The sequence below is a fragment of the Centrocercus urophasianus genome, unplaced genomic scaffold (assembly GCF_019232065.1).
Source record: "Centrocercus urophasianus isolate 14NV4802_14NV808 unplaced genomic scaffold, USGS_Curo_1.0 seq_14, whole genome shotgun sequence".
NCBI classification, from domain to species: Eukaryota; Metazoa; Chordata; class Aves; order Galliformes; family Phasianidae; genus Centrocercus; species Centrocercus urophasianus.
The window spans coordinates 12,529,766-12,545,259 of record NW_024884586.1 but is presented as its reverse complement, the minus strand read 5'-3'; the positions used below and the strand labels follow the sequence as shown (position 1 = coordinate 12,545,259).

The 15,494-nt window shown below is 42.6% G+C and overlaps 1 protein-coding gene across 3 annotated transcripts in view; it reads right to left on the bottom strand.

The window, feature by feature from the left end:
• Positions 1-15,494, bottom strand: part of LDLRAD3 (low density lipoprotein receptor class A domain containing 3) — a 104,589-nt gene that overhangs the window by 66,114 nt on the left and 22,981 nt on the right. For all 3 annotated transcript variants that reach the window (XM_042814824.1, XM_042814825.1, XM_042814826.1), the window contains exon 2: positions 7,898-8,044. In XM_042814824.1, the coding sequence (XP_042670758.1) occupies positions 7,898-8,044 (147 nt within the window). The remainder of the gene's footprint in view (positions 1-7,897; positions 8,045-15,494) is intronic.

Below are 15,494 nucleotides of genomic sequence, written 5' to 3'. Positions count from 1 at the left end.
AAGCAAAACAACTGCAGCTGTAATAATTGTACTATGGTAATAAGCAGTCATTAAATAGCTTACGGAGATCGCAGAACATGCTGTCTCTACAGGACCTTTCCTCTCTGTCTTTTAAAGCAGCTAGTAAATCTGGTTACTTATTCTTAGCAACATAGAGTCATGAATTCACAGCAAAGTCTAAGGAGAGGTGAAGACAAACATCTAAATTCAGACTGTCATCAGAAAGATTTGGGTCAAGAATAATTTATTAGTGGATTTGATCCATTTCTCCCTCTTTCATTTTGTGATTTATGCAGGAAAAACACGTAAATACATAATGTGCCTTAACATAATTCCAGTTTGTAATCTTCCTATAGAACAGAGCAGAAGAATGCTCCTAATCTCAAGAGCAAACCCCACAAAACATTTTTTTAAGCAATGAGCAGCAACAAACAAACAAATAAATAAATCTAATGGCACTCCTCTGAAATCCACCCTACATCAGCAAAGAATGAAGGACAAGGAGTCTATCTGTCCTCACCGAGGCTTCCAAACGTGTAACATGGGTTTTATGCTGGCATAGTCCCTACTCGATTCTCCATCTTCCTACTGCCCCTACTGCATCAGGCTCCCACTAAAGGGTTTCTCAAATGACAGAGCAACTTCATCAGGTTCAGTACACTCCTTCCTTTTTTTTAAAAAAAAAAAAACAAAAAAACCTTCACCATTCTGACATCATTAAGCTTTTAATACCTACAGTTCCTGATAAACTACTACTTTTTTCTTGAAACTGGATATAATTAAGTCAGTCAATGTATAATCAAAGTACCAGTTTGAAGATGAAAACTGACTGAACTTGCCTTTGTTCTACAAGAGTTTCAGTTTTCCGATTGAAAAGGTTTTAGAGCACAGGAACAGATTCAAAACATGCTTCAGGAAAGCCTGGTTGTTAATTGTGCAGTGTGGGTTTTATTTAAAATCTTTATGAAAAGACTTTTTAATATCTCACCCACAACTGCGTGTAATTGTTTGTTACAAACACCTTCCTGCAGAGACTGCACTCCTAAACACGCTGAGCAGTAAAACCTGTTGGAAGTGAACACCAGAGGGAGCAGTAAACATTTGTCTCGTAGGTGGTTTTTAAATTGGAGGCAGAGCAAAAATGTACAGGAAACCTTGGGGAAACTTAAAAGAGGTTACAGTGGTCAGTATATTCAAACTACGATACGTTGCTAATCCAGTCTAATTCCCTACCAATACAAGGTCAGTGAGGAACAAGTGTAAGCGTGCAGACACACAAACACGTATCAATTATGCAAGTTTCTCTGTGTCGTGCATCCCATCCCCTCGCTCTACCTCCTGACAGCAGAAGATGTCAGACGTTTATCTAAAATGCTCCATGCATTTAGACAGAATACATGGAACCAAAAACATATCCAAGAAAGAGAATGCAGAAAAAGGAATGTAAAAAAAAAAAAATAGGGCATTTTCACTAGATACGGATACACAACTCAAATTCTACATGAGAGAGAACATGGTTAAGAGACACAGAAGGAAAGAAGAAATAAAGGATTAATATGCCAACAGATCAGCAGTGAAAAGTAACTGCAATGCGATGTTTCCCCCCAAGTTCACTTTATTTTTTAGAGGAACTGGACTGAAGATAAAAATTCAAGTTCTCTTAGTCCTTCATCTTTATACTACAGCTTGCAACCTGCCACATCTAGGAGTTGCCAGGCCTATTTGTCACCAATAGGTGGAAAGTCACCAGGGCTTCAGCATGTTCCCTAAGAGCACCAGCTCCTTGATGCAGAGCCAGAAAGGTTCCTACCAGATGTACGAGGCACCTGGACTGAATTGGCTTCCCAGATTGTCCTAATGTGAGTTGCAGCCTTCCGGGCTATGAAAGTCAGCTTGCTGGTATAGAGCTCCACAGAAGCTTGGCTGACCACACCATGCTAAGTGCAAGTCAGAACTGCAAACATCCATCCTGACTGCAAAGGGTTCCTGCAAGCACCTGTCTGAAGAGCCAGGTGTACTGCAATCAGGTGAGAAACTAAGCCGACCCTCAGCGGAAGCTTGCTTGGCAGGTGCCTTCAATGTCTGCAGGACAATGCTAGTTAAAATTCACTGTTTTCACGATGCACTTCATTTAAAGAAGAAATTCTCTCCCACGGAGGAGAGTTGCATATAAGGACTCTAGCTGACTGAAGGACAATCAGAGCAAGATCTGTTGCTGCTGAACGGTGATAATCCAAGGTTTTTAGTATTGCAGCTCCAGATTTTCTACAGAGGCCATCTCTTGCTATTCCGTGCAGAGCAGCGTGCTGGGAGCATATTTCTTACAAGCACCAACGATGTCTTGTTGCTCAGCCATTCCCCAATACATTGCTTTTATGACTAAGTGAAAAACCTGCTTTTCCCTTATATTTGGTTTGAATGAGAAACAGCAATGACTGGCACCAGAAACGAGATACTTAAGCTCCTGCCACAAGAACACACTGCCTCAAGGCTATCCTCACAAAACATTTTTTTCAAGCCCACAGCTTATGCCCCTGGACTAACACAGCCAGTCACTGTACTCACTGTGTGCCACTACTGGCACGTAGCTGAACGCACTATCTTGACCTGTAGGAAATGGCTCTCAGAAGAGCGATGAGGGAAAATCCAGACTTCTGGGTATTTGCTACCTATCTCATTCTGGCTGCTGTCATGCCAGGCACTTAGCACGGATGATGTGCCATGCTCTGAATCTGTACCATCTGCTGCTCGTTAGCTGACAAAGGCAGCAACATGCCATCTCTTCACTTGCTGTTGCTCATTAGCTGACAAAAGCCATTTTCAGTGTTCACATTGTTCTTTCTGCAATAATCCAATACAAAGATGTACAAACGCACAAAGAAAAAAGGAAACAAAGATGACATTAGGAGCTTAACTAAGAACATCATTGTACTCTTAAACCTCCATGAGTGAATCTTTCTGGACTTGGCCCTAATGCAATATTTCAGCAGGTAGGTATAAAGGTCAGTATTAAAGATAATCTATTTACTTCAAAATATTTTGAAACATCTTAACATATTTCTCTTTTGTGTTATTTTCCTAACCCTACACCTGCTAACAGACTGAGAATGCAGAGTGGCTGACAGCACACAGCTTCCATCCTGCTGGCTGCAAGCAACACACACCCCACATATAGGTACACCCTGTGTATAAACAGAGCAGGACCCAGGAGCTATGCAATCAACAGCTGTAGGCTCCACAGAAAAGTCACACTGCTAAAAAGGCTCTGCACTTCTCAAGAGGAACCTCAACTACCATTATAAATCATCTACAGAGCTAAAGACCAGTAGTAGCAGTAGTTAAAAGCCCACAGGTGTTCAAAAGCAAACTGCATGACCCATACCTGAGTTCACAGGCTGATTAGCAATCCAGCTGATGAGAATCAGCAGAGCCAGAGGGAATGAGTAACAAAACTGTTCTCCGTTTTGGGAGATGCACTGAAGATAGCAAGTTACTTGCACTACTGAGTGCAGTGGTCAATTAATTACTTTCCAAGCTCAGTTAGTAGTCTGGAAGAAAAGCCAAGGAGACGCTCTTCTTCAAGGAAAATCACTTCTCATCTGCAGCAACGGAAATCCCAGCATCAGCTTCTTCCCTCTCTCTTACACTTTTTCTCCACCCTCCTGCTCAGATAACATCTTTCTGTTGCAGCATCACCATGACATAAGGCGAGACTACAGGAAACCTTCTTTGTGCCAAATAGCATACAGACAGCTGGCATGGGAAGTGTTAAATTGCTCACAGGTCAGAGCAGAGAGGAAGCCAGGAATGCAACAGATGGTATGAATTCTGGCAGATGCAGAAGACGAAGAAAGTGATGTGGTTAAGAGATGGCCTTCCAAAGCAGAAGACAGAAAAAGGAAAAAAGGAACAGAGGAAAAAGGAAACATGAATGGGCAACATGCAGATCATTCTGCTCTTGCATCTCACTTCCTCCTCACAGCCAGAGCAGCACATGTGGGCTCCTCATAGCTTTCCACACATGGGCAGCAGAAAACAAAAAGCAGAACATCTGAGCTGCACGTTTCCATTTTTTAAGGGTAACAGAGAGAATGAAATAGTACAGAACTCATCAGATATTACTGGACATCCACATTTAACCATAAGGCAACACAAAAGGGAAAGACTTTGCACCTGATGGCACACGTGTGAAACTTCCTCTGTGGGCATGCCAAAACAGAGCACATTGCCTTCACAAAGACACCAGTCTGCAGCACTATCTGAATTCAGTAATCACACAAAACACTTTAAGGCAAGGTGAAAGCCTTTAAATGTGAACTAGTTAGTCGATGAGGAATTGCAGACAAAGCAGCTTACAGCACGGCTTAGGGTAGTAACACACTGGGAACTCAGCCATCTCACACTGCTGAAAGAACTCATACAGCTTTGTCTCCACTCTCAACAGCTCAGCTAATGCAAAGCAACATCACAGCAGAAAACAAAGGATGCTGATTTTGCTGCAAGGTAAGCTTTAGTAAGCAGAGCCTTGTTCTGAAAGGAGGAAGGTAACAAAGCCTAGCCAAAAATAATAAATAAAAAACATGTACATACACACCCCACGCACACTGTCAAGCCTTGTCATGCTCTAACAACACATCCAAGCACAGCTGCCCTCCCTTACAGAACCTGACACCAGAACAGTGCTGCTGGTGCAGCGACACAACACACATCTGGAGCGTCAGCTGTTCTCACTTTTCCACCGCTGTTTCTGCACCCAAGAGGATCAATTCCTGGGCTCCTACATCCCTTTCTCCCACACAGTAAGGTGAGCAGACCCAGACATTAATTACACTGCACATCTTTAAAAGCTCTTTGGTTCAGCTTCAATCACTGGAAAGGGATTGCAGAGCAGATACTCAAATACTGGAGCAGGTGTCCAGTGAGGCTGTGAGCAATCCATCCTCAGAGGTACTCAACACTTGACCAGACAAGATCCTGAGCAACCCTGATCACAGCTCATCCCGCTTTGAGCAGGCAGCTGCACCAAATGATAACCAAAGTCCTTTACAGCCTCAATTAATCCATAAGCTTGTCTTTACAGATTGCCACAAGCTGGAAGGGGCAAATAAGTGACTTTTCCTTCCTCCTTCACACTTCCCAGACAAAATGCTAGGGTTGCCTTTCCATGCCTTGGATCTGACCTAGAAACTCTTTCACCATTTCAGGGCTGTTAAGCCAAACCAAATTTTCATCACTTTCTGACATAAATGACTAGCTGGTGACAGATATAACAGTACCTCAGAAGAGTGGGCCCATTTTCAAAATTAATCAAAAGAGCAAAACAAACTTTTTTTTTTTATTATTTTTCAACCTGTATATACTGTATGTCTTTATCAACAAATACACAAGGGCTGGTCTGAAAGTAATGCTTCCTATTTCATTACACTGCCCTATGACATCAAAGGCAGCTGTTGGGGGTATGGCAGTACAGGTTGAACCTTCCCACCAATATTCCATTACATTTTGCTGCTGTGTGACAGGTGGCAGCAGAGGGGCAGACTGACAAAATGGCATCTGACATGAAAGTGCAGATGAAGCAAAGGTGAGGCACTGAATTCTTCCATGCAGAAAAAATGGCAACCTCTGACATACACTGAGGCTTGCTGAATGTTTATGCAGACAAAACAATGAACACAAAAACAGAGAGGCAGTGGCTGGTGCGTTCAGCCAGCCATCAGTTGTGATAGTGGGTCACCTCCACTGGTGCAGGTTTTAATGAGCACAGCATGCAGGCTCTTTTTCACCACTGGCTTTGTGATTACTGACACAAACACACGCCTCGTGCACCTGCATGGAGTGCAAATGCAATGGTTGGTCCACTAGGAGCACAGAGAGTTAAAAGTTGTCTACTGAAATAAATAGGAGGGAGATGCAAAACAGGCAGTTTGAAGCTCTCTAGACATATTACAGAACCTTGTTTGCGTGAGTATTAATTTTTTGTTTGGATATTCAAACAAGCTCTATTTCCATTCTGTTTTGGATTATCTGACCTGTTAACAGCAAGCCAGCACAGGATATGTCTCCCTTGCTCTCCCCGTTGTCTTCAAGTCTGTTATGACAAGAATAACTTTTACGAACTGACATTTTGCAGCTTTTTTATATTTTATTGTCAGCTACTATACTCATTATTGCCTACTGTTCACTATATCCAACTGGTTTGGATAAGGAAGCTTCTCAATACAGTCAAGCAGCACATCTTCCTGTTCATGATTTATGAGCAAATGTCCAGCCCAGTCTTCATTACTTCATTAAAAAAAAAAACAAAAACAAACAACACCTGTCCATAAGATTAATGAAAACCTTTGTTACAATTTTCTAGTCTAACAAGTGGGAGCGAAATTCATGCAAGGCAGAGGATGGCAACATTCTCAGAAAATACACAGAAACTCTGTGCCTTGTAAATACAGAGAAATATCTTCATTCAGCTCATTTTAAGAAGCCATGACTGAACACCAAGAGAAATTCCAGTTGCATACTCAAGAGCTAGGTAACCAGGAACTTGCAAATCACAGAGCTCCTTTTTTCCACACATTTGACTGGAAAATGCATACTGAACTTCGGACATCTTTTACTCTTGTCCAAACTCCCACCAATAGCAATTCTACCAAGGCTTAAACAGACAAGCACAACTCATCAGTCCTTACAACAACACCAACAAATTAACTTGGCTTCAGTGCTACAACATGAGCTCAATGCTTTTATAAAGACTACAATGGATCAGATATTTTGTACAGTTACATTTAAGGCCTTAAAAGTAGGAAAAAAGCTTACTTGCTTAAAGCAGAACTATGCACATGGATTTCCACAGCACAGTTATTAAAGCCCCCACTATTTTAAAAGGAATAGAAAGCTGGATTAAAGATGATGCATAAAGTTAAAGAAACAAGCATTTAACTAAACATGCTACTTTTAGCCAATGAATTTAAGAAAATATTCTTTTATTCTTTATTCTACTCCACAAGTGAGGTTAGCAATGTCCTTGAAGTGTCCTGGGAAAGGCAAGGTGCTCATAAAGAGCTTTAAGACGAATAAAATCTCTATAAAGCACTTACATAAAAAAGAAACATTTGCTGGGCAAAAATCACTCAGTTATCAGAAAGTTCTCAGACACTTCAGAAGGATGTGAAGTTTGTGGCCCTGCTCCCTCCTAAACATGGTCTCATGATATTTTGCCACAGCATAATATTGCTGCCTGGGTACTATGGAGCCTAGAAAGCTTCTTGTTAACTAAAGGTTGGATAACATTAACTAAAACTTACTTAATGCTAACAAAAGCATGACATCACAAAGGAGGAGATAGCCTTCCTAAGCTCCCTAGAAGAGGAGTGCTGTAGGGAGGATTAAGACATGTAAACATTATTAGCCAATTCACTGTTTCTTTTCCAGAAAGTTACTGTTTAAGTTTCAAAAGGCTCAGAATTACAATTTGACAGAAGAGGAAAACAAGCAGCAAGATATAGTTTAAAATATTGAAACAAAAGTGACTAGAGTGAAGGTTGTGGGGATGTTAAGGCCTCTATTACAGAGGCCTGTAAGCTGAGTCAGGGTACGCAGATCCCTGCAATCACACAAAGCATCAGTCTCTCACTACAACAGCCACAGGTCAAGCCTGTCTCACTTTACCCATCTGTGCATTGGGATTTAGGCACCTGCTACCAAGAGCTGAATTATAATTGGCCAATTCGAAGAACCTTAAAGATGTGAAATAATAGGAAGGGACTTCTCTAACAACAGAGAAATCAAGAAATTGGCAGTGGCTTCATTACTTACATAGCACATCGTACAGAACACACCACTAACACTACCAGACAAGCCCTGTGGTAACAGGCACACCGAGGTCATAGCAATGGTCACTTACGGCATTCCTTCTCATCACTGTCATCGAAGCAATCTGGCAGCCCATCACACTGCCAGGCCCCCGGGATACAGCGCCCGTTGCTGCACATGAAGTTTCCAGGTATGTTGCATTCATTTGTGAAATTGTTCCCAGGCAGCAGCTGGCTATCTGCAACAACAACAAAAAACAAGTTTACAGGATATTAAAAAAAAAGCAACCCTCTCCTTCATGAGGTCTAAACACAAGTAAAATAGGTAAGGCCACAGGAACTCAGCTCCATACACTCATGCTTCTTTCAGGCTGGTATTTAGCTCGCAGATCTGTCTTGTTGCAGCTAGGAGCTAGGTAGCACGTGGACTAATTCACACTAGCTTTTCAATGAAGTTCTAAACATAGTGATGCTTGGTGTCAGCTGTGTGCCCTGGCACACACCTGTCCAGGCAAGGAAAGTAGACAGAATGTTACTAAGATCTGCTGTGTGGAGACAGTTTAGCAGGAGGAAATTGGAGATTGAGAAAACAGTAAGAAGGCAAACTATACATTTGCTTTTAAGGTTGTAAGAGCTCTAGCCAGTGATTTCTGTCTACTGCACTTCCATGCCTGTGCACTGTTTTCAGAACACAGGTATTGCAGAAATGTAAACTTCACGGAAGGAAGACAGATAATGGCAATTATTTTAATAAGCAAAGAGATTCAACCACAGGTCTAAAACACAGGTTGGGCTTGGGGGACTGATGCTCCCAACACAGGAGCAGCAAGATAAACGGAATCTCAACCCACCACACTGTGGGAAGCTGCAAGACGAGGCAGAGGATGAGAGAAAAGTTTCATTTCCCATCTTTCTGCCTCGTTTGAGGCGTTATGCTCCAAGTTCATATTCTCCCAAAAACCAAAAACAAAAACCTTCCTGCATAAAGAAGGGGATGTCAGTGCTCCCTTATAACGCTGCAAAGTTTTACATCATTGTTTCAGAACATGCAGGACAGGACTGCTTTGGGAAGTATTTTTATGCCCATTTCTGCCCCAAACAATAAGCTTCCTCTCAATTTTTTTTTTCCTGGCAAATATCTGACTCTCCTGGGATGCTCAAGAGTCTGTCAGCACAGAGTGATTACCTTAATGGAAATTTGCCCTGAGCTGCTGGAAGACAAAATGATTCAGAAACAAAGTTGAAACTGTAACTTCTGAGGCAGATGCGGCAACCTGAGCCACCAGCTGGACAGTAGAGCCATGTGCAACATCCGCAAGGTGTGGATGGTGTGGTAGCACCTTCAAGAAAGGAAGTGACAGCTCACAGAAAGCAAGCCCAGGCAATTTAGCTGGCTATTCAGTCTATGCTTTTACTGGTTTCATTCAAACCTCAGTTTCTTTCCCTGCATCAGTGCTCCTCTGATCAAGGAAGAACAGTCTTGCAAGATGCAACTTCTTGCTGTACACTGGGAACAACTCAGTGCCAGGCCCACGCTGCCATCCCTAGGGAAAGTGCCACTACCAGCAGCCATCCAGGAGAGCTGCAAGGAAACACTGAGCACATACAGTTAGTAATAGTCCCTGAGCTACTGCTGCCTGAAAGCATCACTTTTTTTTGTGCGACCTGCTGTAGGGAACCTGCTTTGGCAGGAGGTTGGACTCTATGATCTCTGGAGGTCCCTTCCAACCCCTATGATTCTATGATTCTGCGATTCTGCGAAGTCCTGCAGTGCTCTGCAGTCTGCAAATGTGGGGTGAGTTAGTTTTTTTTTCCTTAAACCAGCTCTTTGACACAATCACATCATTCTTCATATCACTGACCTGTGTCTGATAAGTGGCGGCCAAGCCAAAAATCACTCCTCCCAACAGCCACATAGAAGTTGCCAACATTGCACAGCCTCCCGTTAGGCAGCAGCCTGCAGCACACCCATAACAGAGCTGCCTTCAACAGGAGGAAGATGACCCCTGCACTACAAACTGATGTTTGCCTTTAACAGACCAAGATATGAAACAGTGATACGGATGTTCTCTGCAGAATCGAGGCATGGCCAATATGCCATCTTCTTGAGCTTCTCAAGAAGCTTCAAGAGCAGACCATAATCCCTTCTCTACAGTCCTCAGAAAAAAAAGAAAGAAAATAAAGCACAACAATCTAAATCTCGTGGTTAAAATTAACTCTCTGCTTCAAAATGATGATACTGCAAGCATCATACAACAACTAGGAATTACCAAGGTTTCAGTTCTCTCAAAGTCTAAGCACTCAGGCAGTACGTTGAGGCAATACCACCAGAAGAAGGTGCCATTCTCATTTGTGCTGCTGCTCTTTGCCACCTTCTCGTCCAGCCCTCCTGCCTGCACCTCTCCCCCAGCCTGTTCCACTTTCACACAGAAGCTGCACCTACTCAGAATGAAACCTTGCTGTCAACACTTCAGCAAGGCCTCCTCCAGGCCCGGGCGAGGTGCCAGCAAAGAACAGACGCGGGGTCTAGACCTGCCCCAAGTAGGGAGCTGCCTTCCCTGCTCTGAGCATCGCGGTGCTCCCCAGACAACGCAGTAACTGATGCACTTCCAAGGACTGTGGCGCCTCCTCCGCAGAGAGGCCCCGGCTTGGCTCCTGGCAGGCTGTATCTGCCTGAAAACATCCACCAGGATCTCTGTGCACCCATAATGAAAAGCTCGGATCGAGCCAAATCATTTATGAATGTTTTAGGCCTCAAAAAGCACAAACTCAAAAACAGTGCCCCCAAAAAGCCATCAAGTCCCTGATGCTTCTAACAACCGTTTTGAATAAAGGCTGTATTTCTACTCTACTGAATTGAAGGAAAATGTCAAGAACAGATATCAGATTTTGTTACCCAGCAAGTGGTTTGTTTATAGGATTTCCTTTGCCATACAATAAATTTATCCTCACTGCTCTTCTAAGTAAGGATGTAGCACTAACCTTTTTACCAAACAGGAAACAAAAGATACGGGCAGATAAAGTTGCCAACAGACCTGTGCGAGTTCTGCTGCAGAATGGGAACAGTGAACTCTGACTCATACTTATTTCAAAGGAAGAAGAGCTCTTTCCCTTAAAATATGACCCCCATCAGCTGCTGGAACAGAGCTGCAGGTTACAGACACCACAATTTCAGAGTCACAGTCAGCACACCTAGAAACGTGTCACGTGTATTACTCCACCTCTGGAAAAAAAAAAAAATAATAATCCACCACTGGGTATGGAACTGTCAAAACTATGCCACACGTGGAACCATTTAAATGGTACAGTCCACTTCATTTCCTTTGCTTTGTAAGCCTCCTCTATCTGATATGAGGGCCATCAAGGCTGCAAGGAAACCCTTGCTGTGGCCACTTGCCCTGCAAGGGAATGTGAGAAGAGCGGTGTTACAGGCACAAGAAGGACCTGTTCCATCACCCATTTTTCTGAAGGATTCAAGCAGTATCCTGACGAAGTCTGTACAGATGTCAGATTTTGTGCAGCCAACTTGCTATACTGCTCGTTGGCAGGGCAGAAATTCCTTCAATCTGGCAGAGCCGCTTTTCCAATCGCTGACATATTTACCCTGCAGCCTCTCTGACTAATTTTGAATTCAACCCAAATGCAAACTGCACGGATGTGTTCAGTTAAGTGAAGGGAGAAGGGAGAAGAAGCAGTCCATTTTCACCGCCACACACTGCTCACTTTAAAAAGCACACCATCTGGGCTGAATAAAAAAGGGAGTCATGTTTCACTTTGAAGGGGACCGAGAAAGGAAACCAATCTGTTTTAGCAGCCCCTTCCAAAAATGCTGGCATCTAAATATTTAATACTCGCTAAAAAGGAATCAGAGGAAAAAATAAATAAAAGGACATGTCATACTGAGCACGTCACACTGTAGTAACAACGCAAGGCTAGGATGCCTTTCACAGAAAAAACTACCTGAAAGCTCTCCAGAGAACTGCACATTACAGAACAGATTGCTGCTGATAGTACTGCTGTGTCTGTATCAGGACACACGATCAGAGGGAACAGCCAGTCATTCTGGCAATGGAGTTTTTAAGGAAGAAATACAGGACACTCGTGAGTTCAAACTTGGTCACCAATAGCGTCCGTAACTTCAGCCTCTTTGCAAAGAGGATCTGTCACCAACGATGAAGCACAAACTCTTCGCTGCCAAACCTCTCATGCCTTTTGTGGGAATTGTCTCTGGATACTGTCAATGATCTCTGTACAACATTTCCCAAATGTGAGGAGATTGATTTAGATCCAGGCTGGTGCGTAGCTGTAGTGCTACTCACGAGGGCTACTCAGGACGTACATGAATGAACGTCTCCTGTTGTCCTTCTTACCTCCCACCTGGCATACAGCCACACCAGCTTTGATTCCTGTGCACCAGGAAGGTGTTCTTGCTCTACTGAAATCTGCAACATATTGTGAACACAAAAGGAGAACGAGAAACTAGAGCAGATCGGCAGCTGGAATTTGCAGCAAGATGGCACCAGAAAGACATACCTCTCATACCTTTTCACCCACAAAGAACTTCACAGCTATAAAGACAGTGATTTAACTCTCCCTTTCATGATTAAAACATCAATTCATGACTTAATGGTATGAATCTTTTCAAAAGATATGATAAAGAAATTTTTAGTTAACATTTTGTTTTTGTTTTTATAGTGAAAGAAACCAGAGGATTTTAAAAGTTTTCAGGAGGATTTAAAAACTTTTCTGTGTACCAGGTAGAATGCTGCGAGACCGTATTTCCACTGCATTGACCTTGGAACAACAGACACAGGGTTTGAATTTTGGGTGGGTTTATGTGAAGCCAGAGTCAGAATTAATGATCCCACTTACAGTGGGTCCCTTCTGACTTGGGATACTGTATAAATCTGTTAACTGCACACTCTCAACATACACTTTTATGTTCTCCTAAGTCAACTTACAGACAGCAAAGAAGCAGTGCAAAGTGCCTGGTAGGACATCACAAGACTTTGTTTCCTCAGAGACTGCAAATATTTAAAAATGTTTACATTCAGGTCCAGTTGCTTCTGTGGATTGAGGTGGGAGGACAGATGCATCTTTTCAGACTTCCTCATGCAGATATGAAGCATCCGATTCACCAAATCCACATCTATTTTACAGATGTTTACTAATGCTGATACAGCCAGAAGAGAAATTCAAAAGCTAAGCATGAAGAAACTCCAAGCATCATGCCTTGCCTAAAAATTTCAGTTTAGCACCGCATCTTCACTGGCAATAAAGGTACATTGTAAGCAAGGCAACACTGGTGGAAATAAGACAGACTTGGCCTAACACTCAGTGCAGTGAAACCAACGGAGCTGGCTATTTATGCCTATGAGATAATGCTGCATTCAGGACTCCAGCAGCCACCCAAAGGCTCTGTGACAACAGAGTTATTCAACATCTTTGCTACAATTTACCCCTTGTTCAAATGAAAACGGGGAGTCAGCTTTGAAGAGGAATGTCCCAGTCAGAATCCAAGTATGCACAGCATAAAAAGATTGTCCATTAACAGCTCCAGCAGATAAAAGATTAGTACGCTGCAGAGGACTAAGTTCACTCTGCATCTCTTTCATTAATTTTGTTTGAGATCACTCAAACAAAGCATCCCAGCGTATGTTCAGGCTGGTTTGGGAAGCCAAGAACAAGACAAGCTCCTTCTTGCTCTGCTGCAAAACCAGTGACATCACCTAAGCATCTGTCACAAGTAAAGGACACCTGCCAGCCATTATCTGACAACTTAAATCCCCTTGAACAATTTTAATCCCTATCCTCCCCTATCCTCATTTAAACTGCCTGATGATTACATTGCTTATACAACATCAGAAGTTATGAGGGTTATTTGTAAAGGCAGATTGACAGCCCCACTGCAACACAAGTTCTTAGAAATGTTTCTTCTCTGAAGCGCAGCTACATTTGTGATTAATTCAAGGAATTGCTCACTGCTGAGCTTCAACTTACCCTCCTCCCATTTTCCAGGTCCGATATATTCTGTAGCTAGCATTCTCAAGACTTAAAAATGAATCAAGCCTAGCCAAAACAGAACAAAATCCCACAGTTACTTCTGATTAAAGCACTAAATGTTACCAAGGCAAACCAAGTCAATAGAAACACCCTTTTTTCTGAAGCGGACAGCTTCTTTCAATTCAAATAGAAAAAACACAATGCTGAGAAGTCAGCCTACTATTGGATAGTCATCCTTGAGCCATTAATTCCTCAGAGCAAAGACACCTTTTATTGAACTGGAGAGCAATTAACACATCACCATCTCCTCTGTAAATAATATAACACACACAGAATAGCGTATCTCTTTCTAAGCAGCCTATGGTATTAGTTTAAGCAATTGGCACACTCTTTGTAGCAGGTGGCTGCCTTTCAGCACTTAGCCATGCACACTCTTGAATTAAATATAATCTTCTAAATCATTCACTAATAAACAGCCACTTGCTTTTTCCTTGAAACACCACGTGCAGAAAGTGAGGTGAGGTGAACAGGTTTCTTTTAATCCTAGAGCCTTTGTGGAGGGACTTGGCATTCCCCTGGAGCCCCCACGTTCGTCTGTCCCTAGCACAGCTGCTTCAACACACCAAAAATAAAAGTGCCTCTCAAATCCACGGGCTTTCAGCACAGCTATATGGTGGAAGAAAAACAGGCCAGCAGCTACTAACAGCACAGAGTGAGCATGGACCACATCCACAGCCTCAAAACAGCACAAGATTGAAAGGAAGAGGAAGAGCAGAAGCAGAAATAACTATTTAAAATTACTGAACCACAACTTGAAGAAGGAGCATTCCCCACAGCAAGATTCCCAGACGTGCATCCAAATTTCAGAGCAAGATCAAAACTCAAAATCTATGATTTCAGCCTTTCCCAGATGCCTTTCTAGTTTCACCTCCCATGATTTTAAGCAAACTATGAAAACCATTACCAGCAAATGAGAGCACGTGCTGACACAGTACCATCTACTTTGGAGGATGTTAATTGCTGGAAATGTTTTCCCTAACGATGTGTTCTTCATATTTTCAGAAGAGCATAGTCATTATCTCTGGGCACTTATAGAGAAAGTTAACACAGTCCAAAAGAATAATCTGAAATACAAGGAATATATTCCACCAACCATCATCTTCAGGGTAAATGAATAATCACTGTCTTATAATAATTTCCTAATCACCACAGGTTATTATTCTCTATCTGATCTTCCAGAAGAGTCGGTGACGCTCACTGACAGACACGAGATTCTAGGGGTGCAGCTGAACAAAAGCAAGTAGCTCCACACAAAGGACAGAGCATCCCCCAAAGAGGAGTCCAGAGAGAACCTACTGTCTGACAGCAGGAAGCTGGCTAGCAAGTATCACCACATCAGCTCCATCTTCCATTTCTTTATCACACAGACACTGTAGAGCTTGATGGGGATGGCAGCAAGAAGAGCAAGGAAGGACAAAAAGTAAAGATGCAATCTCTATATTCAAGCAAGTTAAACGCAAAGCTAATCCTAATGACTGTATCCCTTCTTAACACACTTCCTATATTGCTCGTAATGAAAGACAGAACTTGCATATGTAGAAAAGAATCTAGCTTCTCCTTGAACTGCACATGCAATACATTCATCACTATATATCAGTTGCCTTGCAACAAAGCACAACACGAGGC